The sequence below is a fragment of the Eurytemora carolleeae genome, unplaced genomic scaffold (genome assembly GCF_000591075.1).
Source record: "Eurytemora carolleeae unplaced genomic scaffold, Eaff_2.0 scaffold1385, whole genome shotgun sequence".
Lineage (NCBI taxonomy): Eukaryota > Metazoa > Arthropoda > Copepoda > Calanoida > Temoridae > Eurytemora > Eurytemora carolleeae.
Window position 1 is genome coordinate 26,750 of NW_019397273.1, and position 27,877 is coordinate 54,626.

At 32.7% G+C, this 27,877-nt stretch overlaps 1 protein-coding gene across 2 annotated transcripts in view; it reads left to right on the forward strand.

Moving 5' to 3' along the window:
• Nucleotides 1-27,877, forward strand: part of LOC111713190 (uncharacterized) — a 62,377-nt gene that overhangs the window by 1,459 nt on the left and 33,041 nt on the right. The window contains exons 2-3 of one of the 2 annotated variants that reach the window (XM_023488013.1): nucleotides 513-654; nucleotides 1,771-1,910. In XM_023488013.1, the coding sequence (XP_023343781.1) occupies nucleotides 513-654; nucleotides 1,771-1,829 (201 nt within the window). In that variant the 3' untranslated portion in view covers nucleotides 1,830-1,910. Of the gene's footprint in view, nucleotides 1-512; nucleotides 655-1,770; nucleotides 1,911-27,877 lie in introns of those variants that run through there. The other variant, XM_023488011.1, reaches the window with a different exon arrangement.

The following is a 27,877-nucleotide window of genomic DNA, read 5'->3' on the forward strand; positions in this document are numbered from 1 at the left end:
TGTGGAACCTACTTGTTGCATGAAATGTATTGAATACTATTTATAGAAAGTAGCTGGAGATGATGGTGATGTAAGATGTGGAACCTACTTGTTGCATGAAATGTATTGAATACTATATATAGGAAGTAGCTGGAGTTGATGGTGATGTAAGATGTGGTACCTACTTGTTGCATGAAATGTATTAAATACTTACTATATATATATAGGATGTAGCTGGAGATGATGGTGATGTAAGGTGTGGAACCTACTTGTTGCATGAAATGTATTGAATACTATATATAGGAAGTAGCTGATGATGACGGTGATGTAAGATGTGGAACCTACTTGTTGCATTAAATGTATTGAATACTATACATAAAGGAAGTATCTGGAGATGAAGGTGATATAAGATGTGGAACCTACTTGTTGCATGAAATGTATTGAATACTATATATAGAAAGTAGCTGATGATGATGGTGATGTAAGATGTGGAACCTACTTGTTGCATGAAATGTATTGAATACTATATATAGGAAGTATCTGGAGTTGATGGTGATGTAAGATGTGGAACCTACTTGTTGCATGAAATGTACACTAATACTACCAACAATGCATCTGCAGTTGAAGCTGGATGCCATGATGGTTGTATCTACACCAAGATGAATGATCGCTCAGGTATAGGAATTGTTTTAAAAGGAATTGAGGTTTTGTCACACACTCAAATATTCTATTACCTTTAGCTTTGCAACCAGATGGTGTAAACCTTTGATATTAAACATGTCCTATAACATTGGGTAACTAGGATTTAGAAAATATTATTGCAATCCAATGTTGTAGATCTTAGATATATTTCAAACTATGAATTCATTTAGATCAAATAATCTAAGATTGAAATATGAAAGGTTTACATCATCAGGTTGGAAAAGATATTGGCATTAAAGTTGTATCCTGTACCGTTCCTGAATAAGAGTGAACAGTCCCTTGAATACAAGCGGATGCCGGAGCGGGCAGTACTGCATGAACCTTAGAAGTGTAGACACGTAAATATAAACGTCAGTCTACTCCTAACGTTATGTGCTCCGTACTACCTACAAAGTATACAGAGGGAACCTATTTGAACGAGCTACTTGTAGTAGTAAGCAATCCTGCTTATGTAGCTGAAGCTGCTCCAGATGTAGATGAAGTTGATCCTGCAGATCTTGCTCCTCTCGTCAGTGGAACTGCTCCCATTTTTACTGCTCTAGCCTCGGAGGATGGAGATGTAGCTGAGGAAAAAGTAGAGGACAAGAATGAGGATGATGATACTGAGGTTCTGGTGCAATCCATGCAGAAGGTGTTGGATAAGTTAGCGAAGCTGAACCAGGAGCTCAAGAGTACGATGTCCTCCGCTCTAGAGGACACAAGCACCCAAGAGCCCCTTGTGGATCCCAATATCGATGTATGGGACACAAGGAAGGCCTGGGAGCAGGAGTTTAATCTTTATCCCAAAGCAAGCAGGGAGGAAGTTTGCTCCAGGATATATGTCCAGGTTGGAAAGCTGCTCCACAAGATGCAGGAGCGGGTTGACCGGCAAACCTGGAATAAAGAGGATAAAGATATGACAGCTGGATTGGGAAACATATTTTCAATTTTCACAATCCGACTGTTTAATGTCTAATATGGTGTCATAACGAGAGATCATCTGTTTTTGCACAGATTGAGCATGCTAAATTATTACGAATTGATTTGTGTAGACCTTTGGCATTGCCTTAAGTGTCATTAAATAGACAATTAAAATAATATTATTTTCAGCTCCTGAGGCAAGCCCAAGAAGGTCCCAAAGGCCGAATTTTATGAGATTCAGGAAGTAAAATCAAGTGATTTTCACCTTTGCAATTTTTAACTATTACATATACATTTGAAATAAAGGTTTTTAGCATTTTTGAAATTAACTGGACGTTTTCAGAAATTTAAGAGAAATTCAATTTTATTAAACTTTAATTTTTCATTCATTTTTGAACTATCTGGTATTTGGCCACTATATACCTGTAACTACCAATGAGTTGATTATCTGGTATTTGGCACCTATATACCTGTAACTACCAATGAGTTGACTATCTGGTATTTGGCCACTATATACCTGTAACTACCAATAAGTTATATATCTGATATTTGACCACTATATACCTGTAACTACCAATTGAGTAGATTATCTGGTATTTGGCCACAATATACATTTAACTACCAATGAGTTGACTATCTGGTATTTTGCCACTTTATACCTGTAACTATCAATGAGTTGATTATATGGTATTTGGCCACTATATACCTGTAACTACCAATGAGTTGACTATCTGGTATTTGACCACTATATACCTGTAACTACCAATGAGTTGATTATCTGATATTTGGCCACTATATACCTGTAACTACCAATAAGTTAAATATCTGATATTTGACCACTATATACTGTAACTACCAATAACATGCCATAGGGTTTAGTGGATTGTTTTCCATGATGACATGTGGTTTAGTAGATTGTTTTCCATGATGCCATGTGGTATAGTAAATTGTTTTCCACCATGCCATGTGGTTTAGTCGATTGTTTTCAATCATGCCATGCGGTTTAGTAGATTGTTTTCCATCATGCCATGTTGTTTAGAAGATTGTTTTCCACCATGCCATGGGGTTTTAGTTTATTGTTTTCAATCATGCCACGTGGTTTAGAAGATTGTTTTCCAACATGCCACGTGGGTTAGTTGATTGTTTTCCATCATACCATGTGGTTTAGTATATTATTTAACATCATTCCACGTGGTTTTATTATACAGTAACATTCATTGTGAAGTTATGTTTACCTGCCTGCTTTAAAAACTTAATAATAAAACACTTTCATAACAGTATTAAACCTGTTTTTCTAGGTTTTTGAGTGAGTTTATAGCAAGAACTCTTTTTAAAACTTGATATTTACAAAGATCTATCATCTATGCTTTAAAAAATGCATTATTTTAATACAGTATTATATAAACATATAAAAATCTGACCCTTGTAAAATTTTGTTTTTCTATTTCTCTGGTAAAAATAGTCGATTTTCTTGTCATCGGCTTAAACTCAAACTTAAATTGTTAAAAAATAACATTTAATAACAATCTTTTTTGTCTTATTGGGAGCAAGTAAAGACAATGTTGTATTTTATTTTGTAAAAGATTGAGAACACAGCTTTGATTTGACCAATTTTCAAACCAACCAAAGAACATTTCACTACCGTTGGTTATAGTGAGTTTCACCATAAAAATCAGTGAAAGGGTTTCTGAGTTATTATCTGACAAACAAACTAACAGACCAACAAGCAAAGATAACTAGCCTGGGAACCCAGTGTTGCCTAGGGGTACTCATAGCTACTCTAGCCGTTTACCCGCACTTGGACGATTTTGCCAGGAAACTACATTTTCGCTATTAAAGTCAAGCCAATCAACTTAGAATCTCAAAACCAAACTAAGAACATTACCATGGGTCTCCCGAGTTCCCCAATAAAAATTAGAGTTAAGTAGGTTCGATAGTTCCTGAGTTATGATCGGACAAACAAACAGACACACAAACAGGAATTACAACTTCATATATATAGATACAGATTCTCTGCAATTATCTAGAAGCTAAGATATTTGGGTAAAAAGTATATTGTTTTACAACAGTGCAATATATTTTTAATTGAAGAGTTGTATTTACTTTCGGTAAATTTGGCCATCTCAGGAAAAGAGATGTATCAACGCTTTTTAAAGTTATGAGTATTTTTAATTGCTATCTATTAAAATTTGAAAATGGTAAGATTTTTAAAAAGTAGCTGTACACTTACCACAAACTCTAATAATCTTTACAACATAATGGTGTAAAACTTTGGTATTGATTAAACTTAGTTTTTTGTCTAATATAATTCATAAATGTGTAATTAAATGGTCTACGACCTGCTATATTTGGTAGACAAGATAAAGAGATTAGAAAATTAAAACTTGTAGTGAGCACTTATCCAAAATTCAAGATTTTAACTTGAAAACTAAAGAATTTCGATAACTATACATTACCCCCCACCCTATAACCAGACTTTAAGTCCCTCCCATCCTCCCGCCCCCCCCCCTTTATGTTAAGTGACTGTTTTGTGCAGAAAAGAGACAGACGTAAACGTAATTAAATATTTTCCATTAAATATTTTTAATTGTATGAATAATTATTGTCACAAATCTTATTGACACTCCACTTCACAGTACAATAATCCAACCCAAATCCACAAAAACAGAACATTTTACAGTTTATCCTAAAGCTTTGATAGAATCTAAGCAAACTTTAATAGAATTTCATTTTGATAGAAACTTAGAAAACTTTAATTGAATGTCATAAAAACTTGATAGATTCAATGAAAACTTTGATAGAATCTGGGGAATTTTCTTTTTTAAGCCTAGGAAAACTTTAGATATAATCTCAAAAATTTGAATTGACTTGTTAGGGTCGTCTTACTATCACATCTTACAGTCTCAAAGTGAATTTACTAAATAAAGTATTACAGCTTGCAAATTGCAAATGAAATGTTGATTTAGCATAATTAAAGTAATCTTTGAATTGACTTTTCATACACACTTGTATTGCAAATTTAAAAAATTTGTTTCGCAACTGGAGTTGCCATGGTTTACACAAAAGTCAAGTACCGTGCTGAGTTTCTTTGGGTCGAACTGTAAGCACCTCTACTCTCGCTCGTTCTCATGATGAATAAAACACAGGAAAGGGCTTCAAGTTTTATTGAGGAACGGTACTTCAGTCTGATAAAAAATAAAACTTTTTAGGATCACAGAAAAAGCATTGACGAGCATAATATATACCATTTCTCAATGAACAAAGACATTACATCCATCAGGCATTAAAAAATTGTGAACAAGCCCATATTTATCATATATATATATATGCAACACAAGAAACGTAAAAAAATATTTTAATATTTAGAATCATAATTAACACAGTAGTCCGCTGATTTCAGCACGAAAATAATTACGAAAACATTCTATAATACAACTAAATCTAAATCCGACGAATATACTTCAAAACTGTAAATAAAGAACACGAGTTCGTTGCGTCTGCGCAGTATGCAAAATGCTGTCAGCAGAAAACAGGTTCTTTATTTCCAACTTCTTCTGAGGGCAAAACTTAAAAGAAATTTACCGGGTATCCCAAACCAAACCTGGCCACGAAACCGGGTTAGCTCTCTTAAGTCTGGGTTTGAGTTTCGTAAGGGTTTCGGGAAACTCCGGAAACTCAGAATGTTACGGGGCAATACCTCAAAATGAAACCCTTGTTAAGGAGTAGGGTTACGGCTGGGAAAGTGAGTTTCGTAGTGATTGTGGAACATATGAAGCACCATTTCTTCGTATTTATGCTTTAAATGGCTTCATATATGTTCCAAATACTTGATCAGTTAAGATCTCTCTCTCTATAGGCTCGATATTGAATAGAGTACAGTCAAATCGAACTTAAAAACATTTTTCAGAAAAATTAACATTAATCTACCTAATACATTAAAATAGTTCTTTTCAAAAAGTCCTGTAAATTACTTTTGCTTAAAAATCTTAGTGATATTGTAAAAATTTAGAATGCAACAGAAAAAAAATTGTAGCCTTAGAAATTTTTTTTAATGAGATCCTTGTGCAAAAAAAATCTTTTTAAAGTTTAATAAATACCAAAAATAGTCTTTAAACTAAAAGAAAGTCTCAGCAAATTCACAAATGTATCTGATGACATCACACAACTACAGATATTTTTAAAAAATCTGCAACTCCACCTTTCTGGACATTATAAGAGTGTAAATTTAAATCTTTCCTTGGATGGGCCGACTATTACGCCAAAAAACGGATACCAATTTGATCACTTTCAAGTGCGTAGCAGCTTTATTCATAAAACACCACAGCTGGAGACTCCAACGACAGCATATTTTAACCCAGTTTCCTAGAGTTTCAAAATACGTTTTAAGAACATGAAACCCGAACTCTGCTAAACCCGGGTTTCAGGAAACCGGGTATCGTAGCGAGTTTTATAATTTTCTTAAGTTTTGCACTCTGGAAAACACTTGTACAGAACATCTATACGTTACAGGGGAGAATAGGACCTTCCCAGAGAACAGGGATATTCACAGACTCTAACTACGTTGCGTGTGCTAGCTTAACAAAATTATGCAACTTTTTTATTTTTTTTTATCTAATTCAGAAAACGTTCCAGACAAATTTTTATTTTAACATTTTCCTATTATATAAAGATATTACAACTTCTATAGTCTTGTTTAAATTGAAAATATGTAAAGTTTATAAATCAAAGTGTGTGGCAAAGACGAAGTTCCTTTAAAACATATCAAGTACATAAGAAATATTATGTTGCAATTATTTAAAAAAAATGATTTCAAAAAGTTAGAAATAGGAGAATGCAGCTAACTTTTTTATATAGAAAAAAGTAATTCAAACTATTGTTAAAAAGACAATTTTAACTTGAGATATTTTCCTTGCTTTGACAAACTCCAAACCTCAGAACAACTCAACAAATATTCATTTATTATTTCTATTTTAAAATGTGTTTTCGGTTACTTTTTTCATTTTAGAAATTGCAGAGTTTAAATTAAATTTCAAACCTTTTAAAGAGTTTCGGTCTTGTTTTTAAACCACCAAAAGCTGTTAAGTTAAAGACAAAACATCATAAATTTAAAAAGTTCTTAAAAAGGGATTTTCTGCAATGGAGCTGATGACCCTTCTCAAACGAGGAAGGGAAGGCACGCTGCTCCCTATTTTTGTCCACACCGCAACTCCGATCACGAATGTCTTCTTGTGTTTTACCTTTACCATATTAACTAATTTTGAATTTATTTAACAATAGTTTTTGGTAGATACATGCGCCACGATATAAATACTTTTATTTTTACTTATGAGAGACAAGTCAAAACTTATTCCATTGAACCCCTGGAGACTTGAGGATAAAACATAAAATGTCCATTCATTGAACCCCTGGAGACTTTGAGGATAAAGCATAAAATGTCTATCCATTGAACCCCTGAATACTTCATGAAATGTCCATCCATTGAACCCCTTGAGACTTGAGAATAAAACATGAAATACCCAAGGAGACTTGAGTATAAAACATAAAAACAGATTAAATGTAAGGAAACCCACCTAGCACCTTAGGTATGTGAAACCAGACAATATTCAACATTTCGGCGGCCATCGGATAGTTGACGAAGGAGTCGATTGTGTTCGTGTGAAGGGAAGGGATGTTGTTTACCTAAAAAAAGATAAAAAGGTGAATTAAAGGAACTGTTCGCGTAATAAGAAGTGACCCTCCATGCAAAGATTCACAATAGTACCCTTTAAAACTTTGATCAAGGAAAACAGAAAATAAATATTTTTATTCTAATTTCTTAAAACAGAATTGAACATTATTATTTGATTTACAAATAAGCTCACTTATTTTTCATCGAAAGAAACTGTCCCAAACTCTGAAACTTAATGTCGTAGACCTTAGATATTTCAAACTATAAAATTAGTTAGAAGAATGATCTAAGTGTGAAATTATGAATTATCAAAGGTTTACACCATCAGGTTGCGAAGATATAGGGATAAGAATATCAGAGTTTGGGACAAAGAATCCCTTCCTAAGTTTAATTTTATTTATTTACCTCTATTATCCAAGGTTTGAGATCAGCGTCAATAAAAACATCAAATCCAAAAAGTTTGTAACAATTATAATCTGATTTTATTGTTTTATTAAACGCTTTGCTCATATGCTCATGTCCGCAGAGTACAGTCTTCGTGCATATATCCTGATTACAGATACAACTTTAATCCTTTCTTGGTTTAATCCTACCTTAATCCTTCCTTGGTTTAATCCTACCTTAATCCTTCCTTGGCTTAATCCTACCTTAATCCTTCCTTGGTTTAATCCTACCTAAATCCTTCCTTGAACCCCCTGAAGACTTGAGAATAAAACATGAAATGTCAAAAAGTGTAGAAAATAGAAAGAAATAATCTAATATTTATTGTGGGATATTTGAACTTTGTTCTTATGCATTTTTATGATGTGCAATTTTGTTTCAATGGAAATATCGAATTCTAAATGTATTTTCATTTTTTCAAGAGAGTGATCCCAAAAAATAAATGGGGTTTGTATGATATCAGATCAACTTTTTTCAAAGACATGAAAGAAGGTTCTCTTAAATTTTCACCAAAAGGGAACTGTAAACTAATTTCAAGTGACCATCCATTGATAGAGGGCATATCCAATTGAGAATCTTTGCCTGATCATGTATGAATTATACAAACAATTATGTTTGGTTTTTAAATACTTTTTTTTCATTTGTGGTTTCTTGATCTGCTAAAGTGACTTTGGTATATCTTGCTTTATAACCAATGGAAAAACAACATTCTCTTCCCCATTACTGATAAAATTAAAGTTTTAAAGAAAGTGTTTGCGAAAAATGAAAGGGGGTATAGGCATACGGCGACAAATAATCGCTTTTAATCGCTACTAATCTTACTTCTATCTGTTGCATCTTTAAGGAGGAAATTGTTAAAAAAGACTTGTAGGGAATTATGCTCCATACGAATTGAGAAAGTTGCAACATATGACTCGTATTGTAAAAGAATCAACTCAATATCTAACAATTTTTTTTTAAAACGTTCAGTCATCGATTATTTTTCGACGCAATACAGTTGATATTTCATAATACTTTTTATTTTTTCGCCTTTAGTAAACCCCCTTTAATTTTTCGCGAACACTCCCTTTAGGTGAAATTAACTACAATCCAAGGCGTGTTCACGCAAACATAAACCTGTATTTTATTTTTTTTGACCAAATCTTGAAACAAAGATATTTTAAAAATGTATTTGGGTATGCTTATAGCTAGTGGCTACAAAAATAATATAACATTGTTTGAGTGCTAAATTCAAAGGTCAAGGCGCTGCGACACTTTAAAGTCGAGGCTATCCAAAAAATGAAAACTATTGAAATTTTAGAGTTGTCTATATTTCAGTGAGTTGCAAATCTTCAAAATGGACAGAAACTTCTAATTGTTTACAGCAACAGTAAATTGCTGAAATATCTATAATTAGCAAGGTTTAGCTATATATATATTTGATTATCTCTTCTCAATAAATGATCAATGGAATCTGGTTTAATCTAATCTATATTAGTGTTTAACCAAAATCCATTAAAGCGGTGAGAGTTGTCAGATGTTATTTTAGTATAAAATTACCACTTTGATCCAGACATGATATGAAAATTTGCATCAGTCTTCATGACGGGGTGGACTTTAATATTGTTGCAAGGCCTTGTCATTTGGCTTTACCTCACAAAATCACTCAAATGTTTTTTGTAGATATTTTTATTTTAAAACTACAGAGAATTTGTTTCTAGCTTAAGTTAGTTATAAGATTTAACAGGCAAAATTCTCAACACGAGGAGCGATCATAAAGGTTTCAAATGTACCTTTGTAAATCGGGGATTTGCCCTCTTGAAATTACGGTCACAGTTCCGTTAACTGGCAAAATTCTTAAAGGGAGTGACCGGCAATGATTGGTGGTTGAACTAAAGATGTAGTATGCTGTGGACAAATTTTTTAGGATTCATTTGAAACGATTCTACGACCTGTATTTACTGTGTTTGAGTGCTAAGGCGACGTTCAAAATAATGAATTTGGGTTGGTACGTTTTCAAAATCGATTTTTTTCTAACTATTAAATAACTACGAGAAAATACAAACAAAATTCTACAGTAAACTTAATAATTGTTTAGGTGCAGGTTGAGAAAATAAAAATTAACTCTTATCATCGAAAATAAGTAATATTATAAAATTATTAGTTTCTTTAATCTTTCATTATTCACAAAGATTTTCTGGAATTTTTATTGAAAAGACAACATTTGAAGAATTTGTAGAAATCTGCGAACAGATTCAAAGAAAATAAAAAATTCAAAATAAAGATGAATTAATTGATTCTAGCATTGATTTCTTGACAAATTTCTAGGGTTAAGGTCAAACGGAACAAGTTAACAGGTTAAAGAATTGAATGCATAAGCCCTGGGATTACCTTTTACTTAAAATGTTGCTTGTATGAAGAAATATTTAAGCTTTTGTATATATATATATATAAATATCTACTTCTTAGATAAATTACTTCAACCAAATGCATCTGTTAATAAAAACTTTATTATTGCTTTATCGTACTCAAAATAGAACCATCAGTACAACAACACATTTATTAAAATAAACAAAAACTTTCTTTTCATTAGTTAGGACCCCATTCTTCATTAGTTAGTACCACCTCCTTTATTAGTTAGGACCCCATCCTTCATTAGTTAGTACCACCTCCTTTATTAGTTAGGACCCCATTCTTCATTAGTTAGTACCACCTCCTTTATTAGTTAGGAAGCCATTCTTCATTAGTTTGTACAACCTCCTTTATTAGTTAGGACCCAATTCTTCATTTGTTAGTACCACCTCCTTTATTAGTTAGGACCCCATTCTTCATTAGTTTGTACCACCTCCTTTATTAGTTAGGACCCAATTCTTCATTTGTTAGTACCACCTCCTTTATTAGTTAGGACCCCATCCAGCATTAGTTAGGATCCCATTCTTCATTAGTTAGTACCACCTCCTTTATTAGTTAGGACCCCATCATTCATTAGTTAGAACCCCATTCTTCATTAGTTAGTACCACCTCCTTTATTAGTTAGGACCCCATCATTCATTAGTTAGGACCCCATTCTTCATTAGTTTGTACCACCTCCTTTATTAGTTAGGACCCCATCCTTCATTAGTTAGGACCCCATTCTTCATTAGTTAGTACCACCTCCTTTATTAGTTAGGACCCCATCATTCATTAGTTAGGACCCCATTCTTCATTAGTTTGTACCACCTCCTTCATTAGTTAGGACCCCATTCTTCATTAGTTAGGCACTCCTCCTTATTTTAATGGAAAAGTTTCCTGGGGCTTCATTGTTAAGCAACGTTTAACTAAAAAGTTGTAAATAACAAATTAGTTTGTACCACCTCCTTTATTAGTTAGGACCCGATTCTTCATTAGTTAGGACCCCATCCTTCATTAGTTAGGATCCCATTCTTCATTAGTTAGTACCACCTCCTTTATTAGTTAGGACCCCATCATTCATTAGTTAGGAATTCTTCATTAGTTTGTACCACCTCCTTTATTAGTTAGGATCCCATCCTTCATTAGTTAGGACCCCATTCTTCATTAGTTAGTACCACCTCCTTTATTAGTTAGGACCCCATCCTTCATTAGTTAGGACCCCATTCTTCATTAGTTTGTACCACCTCCTTTATTAGTTAGGATCCCATCCTTCATTAGTTAGTACCACCTTCTTTATTAGTTAGGACCCCATTCTTCATTAGTTAGTACCACCTCATTATTAGTTAGGACCCCATTCATCATTAGTTAGGACCCCATTCTTCATTAGTTTGTACCACCTCCTTTATTAGTTAGGACCCCATCCTTCATTAGTTAGGACCCCATTCTTCATTAGTTAGTACCACCTCCTTTATTAGTTAAGACCCCATTCTTCATTAGTTAGTACCACCTCCTTTAGTAGTTAGGAACCCATCCATTATTAGTTAGGACCCCATCCTTCATTAGTTAGGACCCCATTCTTCATTAGATAGTACCACCTCCTTTATTAGTTAGGAACCCATCCATCATTAGTTAGGACCCCATCCTTCATTAGTTAGGACCCCATTCTTCATTAGTTAGGACCACCTCCTTTATTAGTTAGCATCCCATCCTTCATTAGTTAGTGCCCCATTCTTTATTAGTTAGGAACTCATCCTTCATTAGTTAGAATCCCATCCTTTATTAGTTAGGCACTCCTCCTCATTTTAATGGAAAAGTTTCCTGGGGCTTCATTGTTAAGCAACGTTTAACTAAAGGTTTACAGGCTTTACAAAACAGGATATATTAAAGAGACTGTACACTGTATTTACACAACAGGATATATTAAAGAGATTATACACTGTATTTACACACCAGGATATATTAAAGAGATTATACATTGTATTTAAACACCAGGATATATTTAAGAGACTTTATACTGTATTTTACACACCAGGATATATTAAAGAGACTGTATACTGTATTTACACACCAGGATATATGAAAGAGACTGTACACTGTATTTACACACCAAGATATATTAAAGAGACTGTACACTGTATTTTTACACCAGGATATATTACAGAGACTATACACTGTATTTAAACACCAGGATATATTAAAGAGATTATACACTGTATTTAAACACCAGGATATATTTAAGAGATTATACACTGTATTTAAACACCAGGATACATTTAAGAGACTGTATACTGTATTTTACACACCAGGGTATATTAAAGAGATTACACACTGTATTTACACACCAGGATATATTAAAGAGATTATACACTGTATTTACACACCAGGATATATTTAAGAGACTGTATACTGTATTTTACACACCAGGATATATTAAAGAGACTGTATACTGTATTTTACACACCAGGATATATTAAGGAGACTGTATACTGTATTTACACACCAGGATATATTAAAGAGACTGTACACTGTATTTACGCACCAGGGTATATTAAAGAAACTGAACACTGTATTTACACACCAGGATATATAAAAGAGACTGTACACTGTATTTAAACACCAGGGTATATTAAAGAGACTGTATACTGTATTTACACCCCCGAATATATTAAAGAGACTGTATACTGTATTTTACACACAAGGGTATATTAAAGAGACAGTACACTGTATTTACACACCAGGATATATTAAAGAGACTGTACACTGTATTTTACACACCAGGATATATTAAAGAGACTGTACACTTTTTTTACACACTAGGATATATTAAAGAGACTGTACACTGTATTTGCACACCAGGATATATTAAAGATTGTACACTGTATTTTACACGCCAGGATATATTAAAGAGACTGTACTTTGTATTTACACACTAGGATATATTAAAGAGACTGTACACTGTATTTACACACAAGGATATTTTAAAGGGACTGTACACTGTATTTACACACCAGGATATATTAAAGAGACTGTACACTTTATTTACACACCAGGATATATTTAAGAGACTATACACTGTATTTACACACCAGGATATATTAAAGGGACTGTTTACTGTATTAACACACCAGGACATATTAAAGAGACTGTAAACTGTATTTACACACCAGGATATATTGAAGAAACTGTACACTGTATTTACACACCAGGATATATTAAAGAGACTGTATACTGTATTAACACACCAGGATATATTAAAGAGACTGTACACTGTATTTACACACCAGCATATATTAAAGAGACTATTCACTGTATTTACAAACCAGGATATATTAAAGAGACTGTACACTGTATTTGCACACCAGGATATATTAAAGGGACTGTACACTGTATGTATATACCAGGATATATTAAAGAGACTGTATACTGTATTTACACACCAGGATATATTAAAGAGACTGTTTACTGTATTTACACACCAGGATATATTAAAGAGACTATACACTGTATTTACACACCTAGATATATTAAAGAGACTATTCACTGTATTTGCATACCAAGATACATTGAAGAGACTGTATACTGTATTTACACACCAGGATATATTAATAAGACTATACACTGTATTTTACACACCAGGATATATTAAAGAGACTGTACACTGTATTTACACACCAGGATATATTAAAGAGACTGTACATTGTATTTACACACCAGGATATATTAAAGAGACTGTATACTGTATTTTACACACCAGGATATATTAAAGAGACTGTATACTGTATTTTACACACCAGGATATATTAAAGAGACTATACAATGTATTTTAACACCTGGATATATTAAAGAGACTGTTTATTGTATTTACACACCAGGATATATTAAAGAGACTGTACACTCTATTTACACACCAGGATATATTAAAGAGACTGTACACTGTATTTACACACTAGGATATATTAAAGAGACTATACCCTGTATTTACACAACAGGATATATTAAAGAGACTGTACACTGTATAACCACACCAAGATATATTGAAGAGACTGTACACTGTATTAACATACGAGGTTTCGAGACTGTATACTGTATTTACACACCAGGATATATTAAAGAGACTGTACACTCTATTAACAAACCAGGATATATTAAAGAGATTATACACTGTATTTACACACCAGGATATATTAAAGAGACTGTACACTGTATTTACACACCAGGATATATTAAAGAGACTGTACACTGTATTTACACACCAGATTATATTAAAGAGACTGTACACTGTATTTACACACCAGGATATATTAAAGAGACTGTACACTGTATTTACACACCAGGTTATATTAAAAAGACTGTACACTATATTTACACACCAGGATATATTAAAGATTATACACTGTATTTTACACACCAGGATATATTAAAGAGACTGTCCACTGTATTTACACACCAGGGTATATTAAAGAGACTGTACACTGTATTTACACACCAGGATATTTTAAAGAGACTGTACACTGTATTTACACTCCAGGTTATATTAAAGAGACTGTACACTGTATTTACACACCAGGATATATTAAAGAGACTGTATACTGTATTTACACACCAGGATATATTAAAGAGACTGTATACTGTATTTACACACCAGGATTTATCAAAGAGACTGTACACTGTATTTACACACCAGAATTTATTGAAGAGACTGTACACTGTATTTTACACACCAGGATATATTAAAGAGACTGTACACTGTATTTACACACCAGGATATATTAAAGAGACTATTTACTGTATTTGCACACCTGGATATATTAAAGAGACTGTACACTGTATTTACACACCAGGATATGTTAAAGAGACTGTACACTGTATTTACACACCAGGATATATATTAAAGAGACTGTATACTGCATTTACACACCAGGATATATTAAAGAGACTGTACACTGTATTTACACACCTAGACACCAGGATATATTAAAGAGACTGTATACTGTATTTTAGACACCAGGATATATTAAAGAGACTGTACACTGTATTTACACACCAGGATATATTAAAGAGACTATTCACTGTACACACCTGGATATTGAAGAGACTGTGTAAAAGTGCGTCCTGTTCTTAAGACAATATACTTTTATAAAATTGCTGATATGAGTCGCAATTTGACCGTTTTTAATGTTTAAGACTAATAAACGAAGTACGACAATAAATCAAATAGTTCCGGTTGAGTTTTAAATAAAAGATTTTACAAAGAAGAATTCAAGTAGCTTTGGCTAGCTCAAAGGCAAATAATGCAGGATTTAAAGGTTAAAGCAAGAACAGTTTTGAGGCCTATATTCTGTTTAATAGTTTAATCAATAAGCCATGCATTAAAGGCTGCCACGCTTTTTGTGGCGGACAAAGTATTTCTGAATAAGTTTTAATGTTTCTTTGTTATGGACCAAATTTCTTTATTTCACTTTTTGTTCTCAAGTATATGTTATTTACGTGTTTAGTTCGTGAGGTTTGAACTTTTGAATTTGTAACTTTAATCCTACCATGAGATTGTTCCTCTCCGTTTCAGGATGATTAGTTAGAAAAATAAAACAATTACAAATAGAGAACTTAATATATAACAATATTGGAATAAAAGTATAAACAATCTGATTTTACGAATATATATATATCTATCTTTACTTAATACTATTGGATTCAACCTCTACCGAACGTTATAGGGTGAATAGATAAACGAGAATTACGGATATTGACAGAGCTAATAGTTACAAATAAAATGATTTACTACCTAGATTTTCCAATTTATTTCTTCAAAGATACACTTCAAAATCACTGGGTCATTTTACGCTAAATACAGATCTGAGAGCAAAGATCTAGGATTCACGATCCAACTAACTAACCCAAGTTAGGATCTCTCTTAGCTTTTTATAGGAAACTGAGATAGATTGTTCTAGAAAGTTCTCGAAGATTATTTTTTGCGCTGCTTAGTAGCTTGAAACTGTGTTTTAGATACCGTTTTATTCTAGATCTTTCTTGAGAAAGAGGTTCTCACCAAGATACTCTTCACTTGCGTCTTTTTATTCCAGATTGTTCTAGAAGTTTTAGTTGTATTAAAGATCTTTTACACAGGGTTGTTTAGCCTTGAATCTCGATAATTGATGATAGGTACACAGGCTAATTAATTCCCAGATTCAAGTCAAATTATATCTTCATCATCAGTAATTACTTATATAGATAATTATAGTAAGAATTAAAACTTGAGGTTTTACATATTCCCCTCTCTCCTAGGAAAAAAGGATATCCTTCAAGGGAGGGGTGAAAGGATCACGGCTAGACAGATTGTATCTTTGAAGTGTTGAGGTGTAAATTGGCTGTATCTAGGGCATTAGCTTAAAGCTATCTTGAAGTGTAATATAACATATTAGATTACAATATTTTCTATTTGTGTTATTGTAACGTTTACAGGGTTAAATCTGTGTTTCAAAAAAAGTTTGGTTTATTCTTTTATAAATTTTTATTTATTTTGGATTTTTTTTTACTAAATTTCGGGTTTAAGTTCTAGATTTTTTTATATTTATCAATTTATATTACCCCAGCTATTTGGTTTTGTTCATATTTGAAAGCGTCGGGTTGTAACTGTGTTTCTGCTGCAGTTTAATATTAGCTGTTGAAAACTAAGTTTCTTTCATTACTTACAGTGGTAATGTTTTGTGTTTTCATTTCAGACTTTTAATTATATCAACACGGTCGGGTTTGGTTTTGGAATGGGACCAGTCCTTGTTCATCCAATATTGAACAATACTGAGGAGCTGTCTACTGTTCCTAATGTTGTATCTGAGGATAATTTGTTTCAAACTTGGTTTCCTAATCTTTCAGTGTTTATTAGCTTATGTCTGTTGTTCTTCTGCAACATAATCGGTACGAGACTTTTTAATTTATTGTTGTGTTTTAAACAGTTTTTAATTATTTAACCTTGGGTTTTCTTATTAGGTTTATGTTTGTTAGTTCGGCGAGCATGTGTTGTAAACAGAGGAAACAGCTCTGTTGAAAGTAGAGAAACTTCATATACTCAATTTTCTGGTGAACAGCGCCATGGGTTCTTGGTGAGGCTGATGAGGAGGCCAGAGTCTGGTATGCTAGAAATCCTCGGAGATGCAAGGACTGTTCCCCCCGTGCTAGAGGACAAGGGCAGGACATGAGGACTGGCATTTTAAATGAGAATGCTTACGAAAATGTACAACTGGATATGTAGACAGAGTATGATAACCGGAAGGAAGGAAACAGGGGTAATTGGAAGCAAGAATCATGTTAATAAGAATGAATTTAGTAATGAGAGAACGTAGGAACAGGAGAGAAGTTTTAAAAGGGGAGAAGTACGGTAGAGTAGAAGCGAAGTAGAGAGACGTAAAGATAGATATAAAGAAAGGGGATATATAATCATATATCTGAAAGCATACACTAGAACACAAATACACAAATAGTGCACATAGTAGAAAATGTAAAATTCAAAAAGGCACAAATTCAGATACACATCAAGTATTAAAACCTAAAGGATTCAATAAAAATTTTACTTAATCAACTAACCAGATATATATATATATCTATCTATTGGATTGCATAACATAAACCCTAGATTAGAGAGAGAACTTAAATAAAAGCGTAAATATTAATATAATAAAGATAGTTTAAACTTAAACAAATCAACGAAAAATTATGTATATAACCTCATTTAAGTCAACCCGACCAATATAACGTCGAACACCCCTATTTAAAGGAATATAACCTATACTTTATAAAAAATATAATTTTCTTGAAAATATAGTAACACCATAATATTGCATAACATAATTAGTATTAGAGTAACCAAAAATCAAATACTATTGTTGTTTTTGTGACACCTCAATCTCATATTTATTCAATTTAACAATTAAGCTCACTGCGTTGCAGTACTAAGAATATCACAATCTAGGTTAATCAGAAAGCACAGAAAACCCTTCCTGTAAAATGACTTTTAATAAAGGATCAAGACATTCTTCTAAACCCTCCAGAGTGGAATCTCTATCAGAACCCGATACACATAAAGAAGAAGTATCCTCTACTGAGGATGTAGCTGTCTACTTAACTGAAGAAGAGCTGAAAGAAGTTCTACGTAATCTACCAGGACAAGATGACATCTCTAAAACTTTGGTTAACCCTTTGGGAAAATTTGTTGTCCACATGGGCACAAACTACAACAAGATGCTTGATATTTCTAAATCTACTGCTGACCGAGTACCCATTGCTGACTTATGTAAAGCCTTTCAAGATCACGTCTCCGTCAATGAGTCCAAGTTGAAAATTGAAATTGAAAAGTCTAACAAGGAACTACAAGTAACTCTTCATGGACAATATTTGAGTTTCCATATGTATAATCCACTCATACGTTGCCCAACACGTTTCTCACCTACTCCCACCCTGCTAACCGGGAGACGTCAAGTAGAAGCAAACAAACTTTTTCCACAAGGCAGACAATGTTTCTCTGGAGATCATGGAGGATCCTCTCCCCCTATCACAGAATGGATTTATGCTATGAAGGTTGCCCAAGAAAAACTCAACCTCTCTGAAGATGAATTTAAAGAAAGGATGCTCTTCTCCATCACCTCAGCAGCCCACCATATGCTCAGAAACTTAATACAAGAAGGAGACAATGTGGGTGGTATCTACCACAAACTCATGTTGATGCATGACAACACTATGAAACATGAACGAGCTAAAGAAGAATTAATTAGGAATCAAAATCTCTCGCAACTCGACTATTAACCGTGTTCAAGGTCATATCATGGAACTTGCTACTGCAGCAGCTAGAATATTTCCTGAAGGAGATTTGCGAAAATCCTATTCTAACTCCGAGGCTTGTTTGGGACTCATACGAAGTTTACCTATTACCAGTTTCACCATTGTGAATACAGCTTATAATAGACGTATCTCCGTAGCAGCGCAACAGGGAAAAATTGCTCTATATACTGACCTGATGGCATATCTTAACCCTTATCACACACAAATTAATGAAGACATCAAACATAACGGAAAAATCTATAAACATAATGGAACCCGTACCCAAAGAAACTTTATACTGTATTTACACACCAGGATATATTAAAGAGACTATACACTGTATTTACACACCAGGATATATTAAAGAGACTGTATACTGTATTTTACACACCAGGATATATTAAAAAGACTGTTACTGTATTTTAAACACCAGGATATATTAAAGAGACTCTATACTGTATTTTACACACCAGGATATATTAAAGAAACTATTCACTGTATTTTACACACCAGGATATATTAAAGAGACTGTACACTCTATTAACAAACCAGGATATATTAAAGAGATTATACACTGTATTTACACACCAGGATATATTAAAGAGACTGTACACTGTATTTACACACTAGGATATATTAAAGAGACTGTACACTGTAATTGCACACCAGGATAAATTAAAGATTATACACTGTATTTTACACGCCAGGATATGTTAAAGAGACTGTACACTGTATTTACACACTAGGATATAATAAAGAGACTGTACACTGTATTTACACAAAAGGATATATTGAAGGGACTGTAAACTGTATTTACACACCAGGATATATTAAAGAGACTGTACACTGTATTTACACACCAGGATATATTAAAGAGACTATACACTGTATTTACACAACAGGATATATTAAAGAGACTGTACACTGTATTTTAACACCTGGATATATTTAAGAGACTGTCTGTATTTACACACCAGGATATATTAAAGAGACTGTACACTGTATTTACACACCCGGATATATTAAAGGGACTGTATACTGTATTAACACACCAGTATATATTAAAGAGACTGTACATTGTATTTACACACCTGGATATATTAAAGAGACTGTACACTCTATTTACACACCAGGATATATTAAAGAGACTGTACACTGTATTAACACACCAGGATATATTAAAGAGACTGTACACTGTATTTACACACCAGGATATATTAAAAAGACTGTACACTGTATTTACACACCAGGATATATTAAAGAGACTGTACACTACATTTTACACACCAGGATATATTAAAGAGACTATACACTGTATTTACACACCAGGATATATTAAAGAAACTGTACACTGTATTACCACACCAGGATACATTAAAGAGACTGTATACTGTATTTTACACACCAGGATATATTAAAGAGACTGTACACTGTATTAACACACCAGGATATATTGAAGAGACTGTACACTGTATTAACACACCAGGATATATTAAAGAGACTGTATACTGTATTTGCATACCAGGATATATTAAAGAGGCTGTACACTGTATTTACACACCAGGATATATTAAAGATACTGTACACTGTATTAACACACCAGGATATATTGAAGAGACTGTACACTGTATTAACACACCAGGATATATTAAAGAGACTGTATACTGTATTTACACACCAGGATATATTAAAGAGACTGTATACTGTATTTACACACCAGGATATATTAAAGAGACTGTACACTGTATTTACACACCAGGATATATTGATGAAACTGTACACTGTATTTACACACCAGGATATATTAAAGGGACTGTACACTGTATTTACACACCAGGATATATTAAAGGGACTGTACACTGTATTAACACACCAGGATATATTAAAGAGATTATGCACTGTATTAACACACCAGAATATAGAAAAAGAGACTGTATACTGTATTTACACACCAGGATATATTAAAGAGACTATATACTGTATTTACACACCAGGATATATTACAGAGACTGTACACTGTATTACCACACCAGGATATATTAAAGAGACTATCCACTGTATTTACACACAAGGATATATTAAAGAGACTGTACACTGTATTGACACACAAGGATATATTAAAGACACTATACACTGTATTTACACACCGGGATATATTAAAGAGACTAGATACTGTATTTACACACCAGGATATATTAAAGAGACTATATACTGTATTTACACACCAGGATATTTTAAAGAGACTGTACACTGTATTTAAATATATATTAAAGACACTGCAAAACTCACTTTCATAATTTGCAAATTAAATCACTGCAATTAAAAATTTTCTTATGAAGACTAAATTAAATTCTGAATTATTTCTAGAATCTAAGTTTTCACATTTTATCTGCTGAATTAGAGAATATCGATGATTTATTTTCAAGCATTTTAAACAAACAGTTTCCTGCATTTCTAGTTAAATCTATATTAATCTAATATTGAAGATTAGATATTTCATTTTTTCCCCTCTCTTTATATTTTGTGGTTGCCATGATTCAAACAAATATAATTTTGAAATTAAACTAATCATGTAGATTAGATATTTCATTTCTTCCCCTATCTTTAAATTTTGTGGTTGCCATGTTTCAAACAAATATAATTTTGAAATTAAACTAATATTGAGGATTAAATATTTCATTTCTTCCTCTATCTTTATATTTTGTGGTTGCCATGATTCAGACCAATATAATTTTGAAATTAAACTAATCATGTAGATTATATATTTCATTTCTTCCCCTATCTTTATATTTTGTGGTTGCCATGATTCAAACAAATATAATTTTTGAAATTAAACTAATATTGTAGATTAGATATTTCTGGAGCAGGGGAATAAACTTTAAATAAGTTAAAGGTTAAATTTATTTTTAAAATATTTGAAAACTTTTAATATTTGTTACCAAGCATAACCTCTACGAAAAGAATTTCAAAATTTTGAAGAACTTAAAATTTCATTTATTCATTGAAGATGGCAGGATCAATTACCCAGTTGTTTACAGTTTTATGATTTTACAGTATGATTAAAATGTTATGTAAGAGGACTTCAATAAAATTGGATATTTAGGGCGCTTCCCACATATTTTTAACTAAAGAACTTCATGAAAAAAAACGACCATATATTGGTTTAGTAGAAAAGAAAGACCCTTTCGTTTTATATATTTATTTCAGGTCCAGGATTGTGAATATTTAAAAATGCATTTTTGGAATTTTTTGACTTCTCAGATTTATTGGATAGTAAGTGATGACCATGCAGTTAAAAAAAACTTTAAAATTGAGTAAAAATGTCAAAAATGTATTTTTTGTATGGTAGTAGGGGTAAATATGAGTAGGGTGGAGGGGAATAGGGGGAATTATGAGTAGGGGAGAGGGGGGTATGGGGAAATATGAGTAGGGTGGAGGAGGGATAGGGGAAAATATGAGTAGGGGGGAGGGTGATAGGGGGAAATTAGAGAAGGGGGAGGGCAATTCTCTCTCTCCCCTTTCAAGTATGGTTTAACCTTGTCAGCAAGAGTGTTCTAAACAATCTTTTTTTTAGGGAAATATATTGTCTTGTCTAAATTTTCTAATATATTTTCGAAACTGAAGTTTTTCAATTTTAATGGAATTTGGGTTGAACAGAAATATTTCAAGATTTTCTATTAATTTTAATGCTAGACATCCCAATCACAGGAGAAGGTTAAGTATATTGCAATATTGGAAATAAGGGGGCAGCAAAAATCCTAGCACTGTATATGAGGATAATGCCTGGCCGGCACAAATTTAGTAGAGCAATTCCAAACCTTCCTGATGGGAGTGTAATTTTTAATTTTTACAGTGCAGTGTCCTCTTTTTATTTCCTTTTTTTCTGTTGATGAAAAATTTAAAGGATAATAAACTGGGTATATTAAATAGATACATCATACAAATTCTGAATATAATGCATTGTTAAAAGTTTAATAATTTAATAATTTCAAAATTATGTAGTTTGTTTTTTGACAAATTTACATGGATCATTCATTTTAATTAAAAATTCTATGCATTAAAATATATTTTTTTTCTGTAGTAAAAACAAGTATTGGGAGTGAACACTAAACATGGAAAAGAAATCAAAAACAAAAAGTCCTTTCTTGGAAAAATTTTATTGAAGAAATATTAAACAAAAGACATTCTACTTTACTTTTAAGGACTTATTTAAAATCATTGATTTAAAAAAATAATAATCATAATTATCTTAAACCTTTTTAAAAACAAACAAAGCCTTTTTTTCAAAATAGATCATAAAACAATATTTTCTTAAAAAACAAAAATCAGAAAAAAGTTCATATTAATAACAAAATTTTCATAATCAACGTTTATGGAATTTGTATGGAAAGTTTGTCTGTTGAGACAGAATAATATACAATATGCTTTAATTGCGATCAGTAAAACTCTACAGGCCATTTGGTTTTCTTAGATTAAAAGTTTAGAATCAGTCGAAATTACCTCTACAGTCCTTTAAAATATATTGTATCAGCAATCTGTATAGGAAATGTACTATTATACTAGAATATACTAACATAATATACGTTATCTTCTCTTATATTCTCCCTAGGGAGTATAAGCAAGCAAATATATACATATAAATATATATATATGGAAGAAAGTCAAATAAAAATATTTTTAAGAAAATCTTGGTCACCAACCTGTAACCTTCAAAACTAGTTCAAAATATTACAGTTTGGCAGATCAATTCTATAAACATCTGATGAATATCTAATATTTGCTAAATTCTTGAATCTTTAAAGATGTTTATTTACTGCTCTAAGTCCAATATGTCACTATCTGAAAATTTAAAAAATCCAAGTTAAAGTGTACTCGCTAGAAATCAAATGATCTGATAATGAACTGTAATTTCAAGTGCAAAGAGTTACAACGGTACCCTTGAAACCATTATATAATTAATAATGTGGAAGATATAATAGTTCTGATAATATGTATTTCTGCAGTTGACTCTTTTTAAAATTTTATGAATTGAAATTTATCAGTTTTCTAAATTATAAACTTTTATATCAAATTTATACTTGATCATACTTGATCTTTTAAGGGTAATGTTGTTAATCAGGTGTTGCAATCTTTTAACAGACATTGTCATTGGACTGTTCCTTTAGATAACGAAAAGAAAGAGTTCCTTTTAATTTAGTATTAACTCACCAAAAAGAAACTGCTGTTAATAAAACCCAAATGTATTCTACAGAATTAAATATTGCTTGTAATTCTAACATTTCTAAGACATTAGAAGTACTGCAGTGTTGGTTAATTGATACCATTAATCAGGACTAAATACACCAGGTTTATATAATACAAGTTTGGAAACCCAGTGTTTCCCAGGGTACTCATAGCTAATCCCGCCGTTTACCCGGGCATGCTCGTAAATTACGATTTTAGCTGTTTTTCCGTATACAAGCGGACCCACTCAAGTAAGAATCTCAAAACCAAATAAAGAACATTTTCGGTGGTTTCCCATTAAAAATTGAGGTAAATCAGTCAAGGGGTTCATGTATTAGGATCAGATTCTTTGTAATAGTCAACCTATACAACTAAGAAATTTGAAACGAAGCTATGCTGAGTTATGTTTGGAAGAAGATGGGTGTCATTTTGAAAATGTGTAGAATAAGAATTTCATAAAATATATATTATCTATCATTTAAACTAATTAATTATATTAACTGCTAGATTAGGAACCCAGCTTTGCTTGTAAATAAAATATGCTTTTTACGATCCAACCTATTCAACTAAGAACTTTTAAAGCTGAGAACATTCCACCGTTCCACCGAGTTCCTCAGTCAAGATTACCGGTTTCTGAGTTATGATCGGACATACAACAAACAAACAGAGATTACTACTTTGTAAAATACTTAAGGGGCACTGCAGGACAACTTTTTAAAATGCAATTGTATAATTTGAATAATAGGAGCTAGAAGCTGGCCCCTCTCCCTAGCTCTGTCCCAATTTTACCAAAGGGGTTTCCCCCGCCCCCTCCCCAATCATAATCTCCCTTTGTACCCAAAATCCATGGTTCTGTTATGGAAACAATTATTGTATATATATGTAGTAAATGCCTACTCTATAAAAATTTCTTGTAAGTATCTATCCAAATACAACTCAGATTCTCTTGACTATCAATGTCAACACACGGCTACAATCTCCTGAACTATCAACGCCACTACCACAGGGCGCGATCTCGTTTGTTATGTCAACCCGACAATAGCAATCTATAGATCAAGCCAAAATTCAAAGGCAACAATCTTAGCTATGTCAACCGGACAATAGCAATTAATTTGTATGTTTCAAGGTAAACCAAATTACTCTCAATACTGTTATCAAAGCGAAGTTTCTGTATCAACTAAATATATTTCTTCAGTTTAGATTAGGAGTGGGTCCTTAACAGCATTATTACAAGTTATGCGCTGTTATATACAACGTAGTTATGCAATCACAATATAGGTATGACAGAGTTATATATATTTACATCCATTGAATTAGTTCATCGCTATATATATATATATACATATACATATATATATATATATATGTGTACATATATATATAGAATCTCTGATATACAAAGCAATTGTCAAGGCTGGTGATCAGAAAGCTGAATACATAGGATTAGCATCAACAGATTTTAAAACAAGATACAACAACCACAACTCGTCATTCAAGAACAGTAAACAGGAAAACAGTACAGGACTCTCTAAACATGTTTGGGATTTAAAGAGAGAGATAAACCCTTTGAAATATCATGATCCATCGCATCTTTGGCAACCCCTTACAAAAAAGAAACCAACAAGTGTCAACTCTGCTTAACTGAGAAAACGCTTATCATCCTGGCAGATAGAACATAATCATTGAATAAAAGACATGAAATTATGTCAAAATGTCGACATAAAAACAAGATGCTTCTAGTAANCCAACCATGCCAAACATATTTTGACGATTTTATTTCGACATTTTTTCAAACAAGGAAGGTAAGCTTGAGAAAGTAGGTTGAAATATTAACAAGTTGATAAAAATTAAAAATTTTATAGATTATGTATTTTTTGATAAAAATAAATTGTTGTTGGCCCTTTGTTAAACTTTTTAGTTGTCGAACGTGAAAATTACATCAACATTGTATTGGCTGAAATTCTGATTCAACTTGCGTGACACTATTTTCCTTGTAAGTTAGTTGTTTTATTTAAATTAAAAGTTAAACTTCAAAATTTCATAGATGTAATTATTGAAATTGAAGTTTTGCTAATTACGTGTAATTAATACAAAATTTCGCGAAATTACCTCGTAGAAATTACTCATAATCAGGCCGTAATTAGGTGTTATTATAGTTTCGCTTATTACGCGTAATCATTACGAAATTTTGTGAAATTACGTTGTAGAAATTATGTGAAATTAGGCCGTAATTAGGCGTAATTATAGTTTCGCTTATTACTCGTAATCATTACAAAATTTCGCGAAATTAGGTTGTAGAAATTACCCAAAGTTACGCCGTAATTTCACAAAATGGATATTTCCCCAATTACCCGTAATCCTGCAGAATTACATGAAATGAAAATTATTACGCGAAACTGCACGTATTTACATGTAAGAGAATAATCTATTACATTGGAAACCCTATTTAAAATCTATATATCAACATTTTTTTCAACATTTTTTTTTATTTCAAACTGCCCTCACTACCACCGACAAGTTGAAACTTTTTATCAACATTTATTCAAGAATTTTATTTAAATTAAAAACTACCCTCACTACCACTGACTTTTGTTGTAAACCCCGAGTTTTATTCGGTCGACAGCAGAATTTAAAACGCAATAATTAACCCTCTAAGTTCATATTTATTAATCTAAGTTTACTGATTCAATATTATATATTTCAGTAGATTAATATTCTGGTCTGAACTCGACTTCCATGGCAAGGAGTTGTAACAGCTCCAGCCGCTGCTCCATGATGAGGGACATATTGGTGACAAACGCCAATTCCTGCTTGAGCTGATGCTCCTCCTCGCTGTAGAGCATTCCGCCATGGTTCTCAAATGCTTCCATTATTACCAGGCGTAATTCTTGCCAGATCACCTCAATCCGGCCCCATAGCTTCCACCTGTTCTCCTTCACCAAGTTCACCTGTCCCCTGTCCGGCTGCAGGCCCAGTTTCCTCCACATACTTGTGAACTCATCCTCTTCTTCACTGGCATCCTCCAGGCTAGGAACCTCTTCATTAACAGCTCTGTCATCCCCCTGCTGGGACTTCCTCTTCTCTGCCTCTATTTCATCCAGTTCATCCCTCCCATCATCCGCCTCTCCTTCTCCTTCATCTCCGGAGCTCTCAGATATCTCTGCAGCAGAGAGGGCAGGAATACTTACTTCCTAATCCTCAGGTTCGTCGTCTGAGGATGGGACAGTGATTATCTCTACTGATGCAGTTATTACCTCAGTGGAACTGTCAGAGATAAACAGTGCCTCTAACTCTAATTCACAGTCACTGTCTCCTTCCGTTACATCGTCCGGAAGGGGTCCAGCAACATTTGGGCAATGATCAATGTACTTAAAGAATTCAGACATCTTTACTTGTAATAAAGCTTTAGCAGATTTTATGGTATCTTTGCTATTTAGCTATTAGTATAATTAGGGACTATCTAAGATTGGTTATATATATATAAATTGCAATATATCAGAAAGATTTCTTAATAAATATTTTGTTCAGGGGAAAAAGTATCATGCTGTTTTCCTGATAGAGAATAATTTATGAAAAGCTTAGGCTAGAATTTGTTTTTTTAACAAAGATTTCTACAAAACATGGGATGAAGAAGATTTAAAGATTATAAGAGTTCGACTTTAATATTCTTAGATCAATGAATGGCAAAAGTTTTTATCTTGTAGCAAATGCCTTAATCCTACAAGTTCTCTTAAAGGGAGTGTTCGCGAAAAATGAACGGGGGTATAGGCTTAATGTTAATTTGCT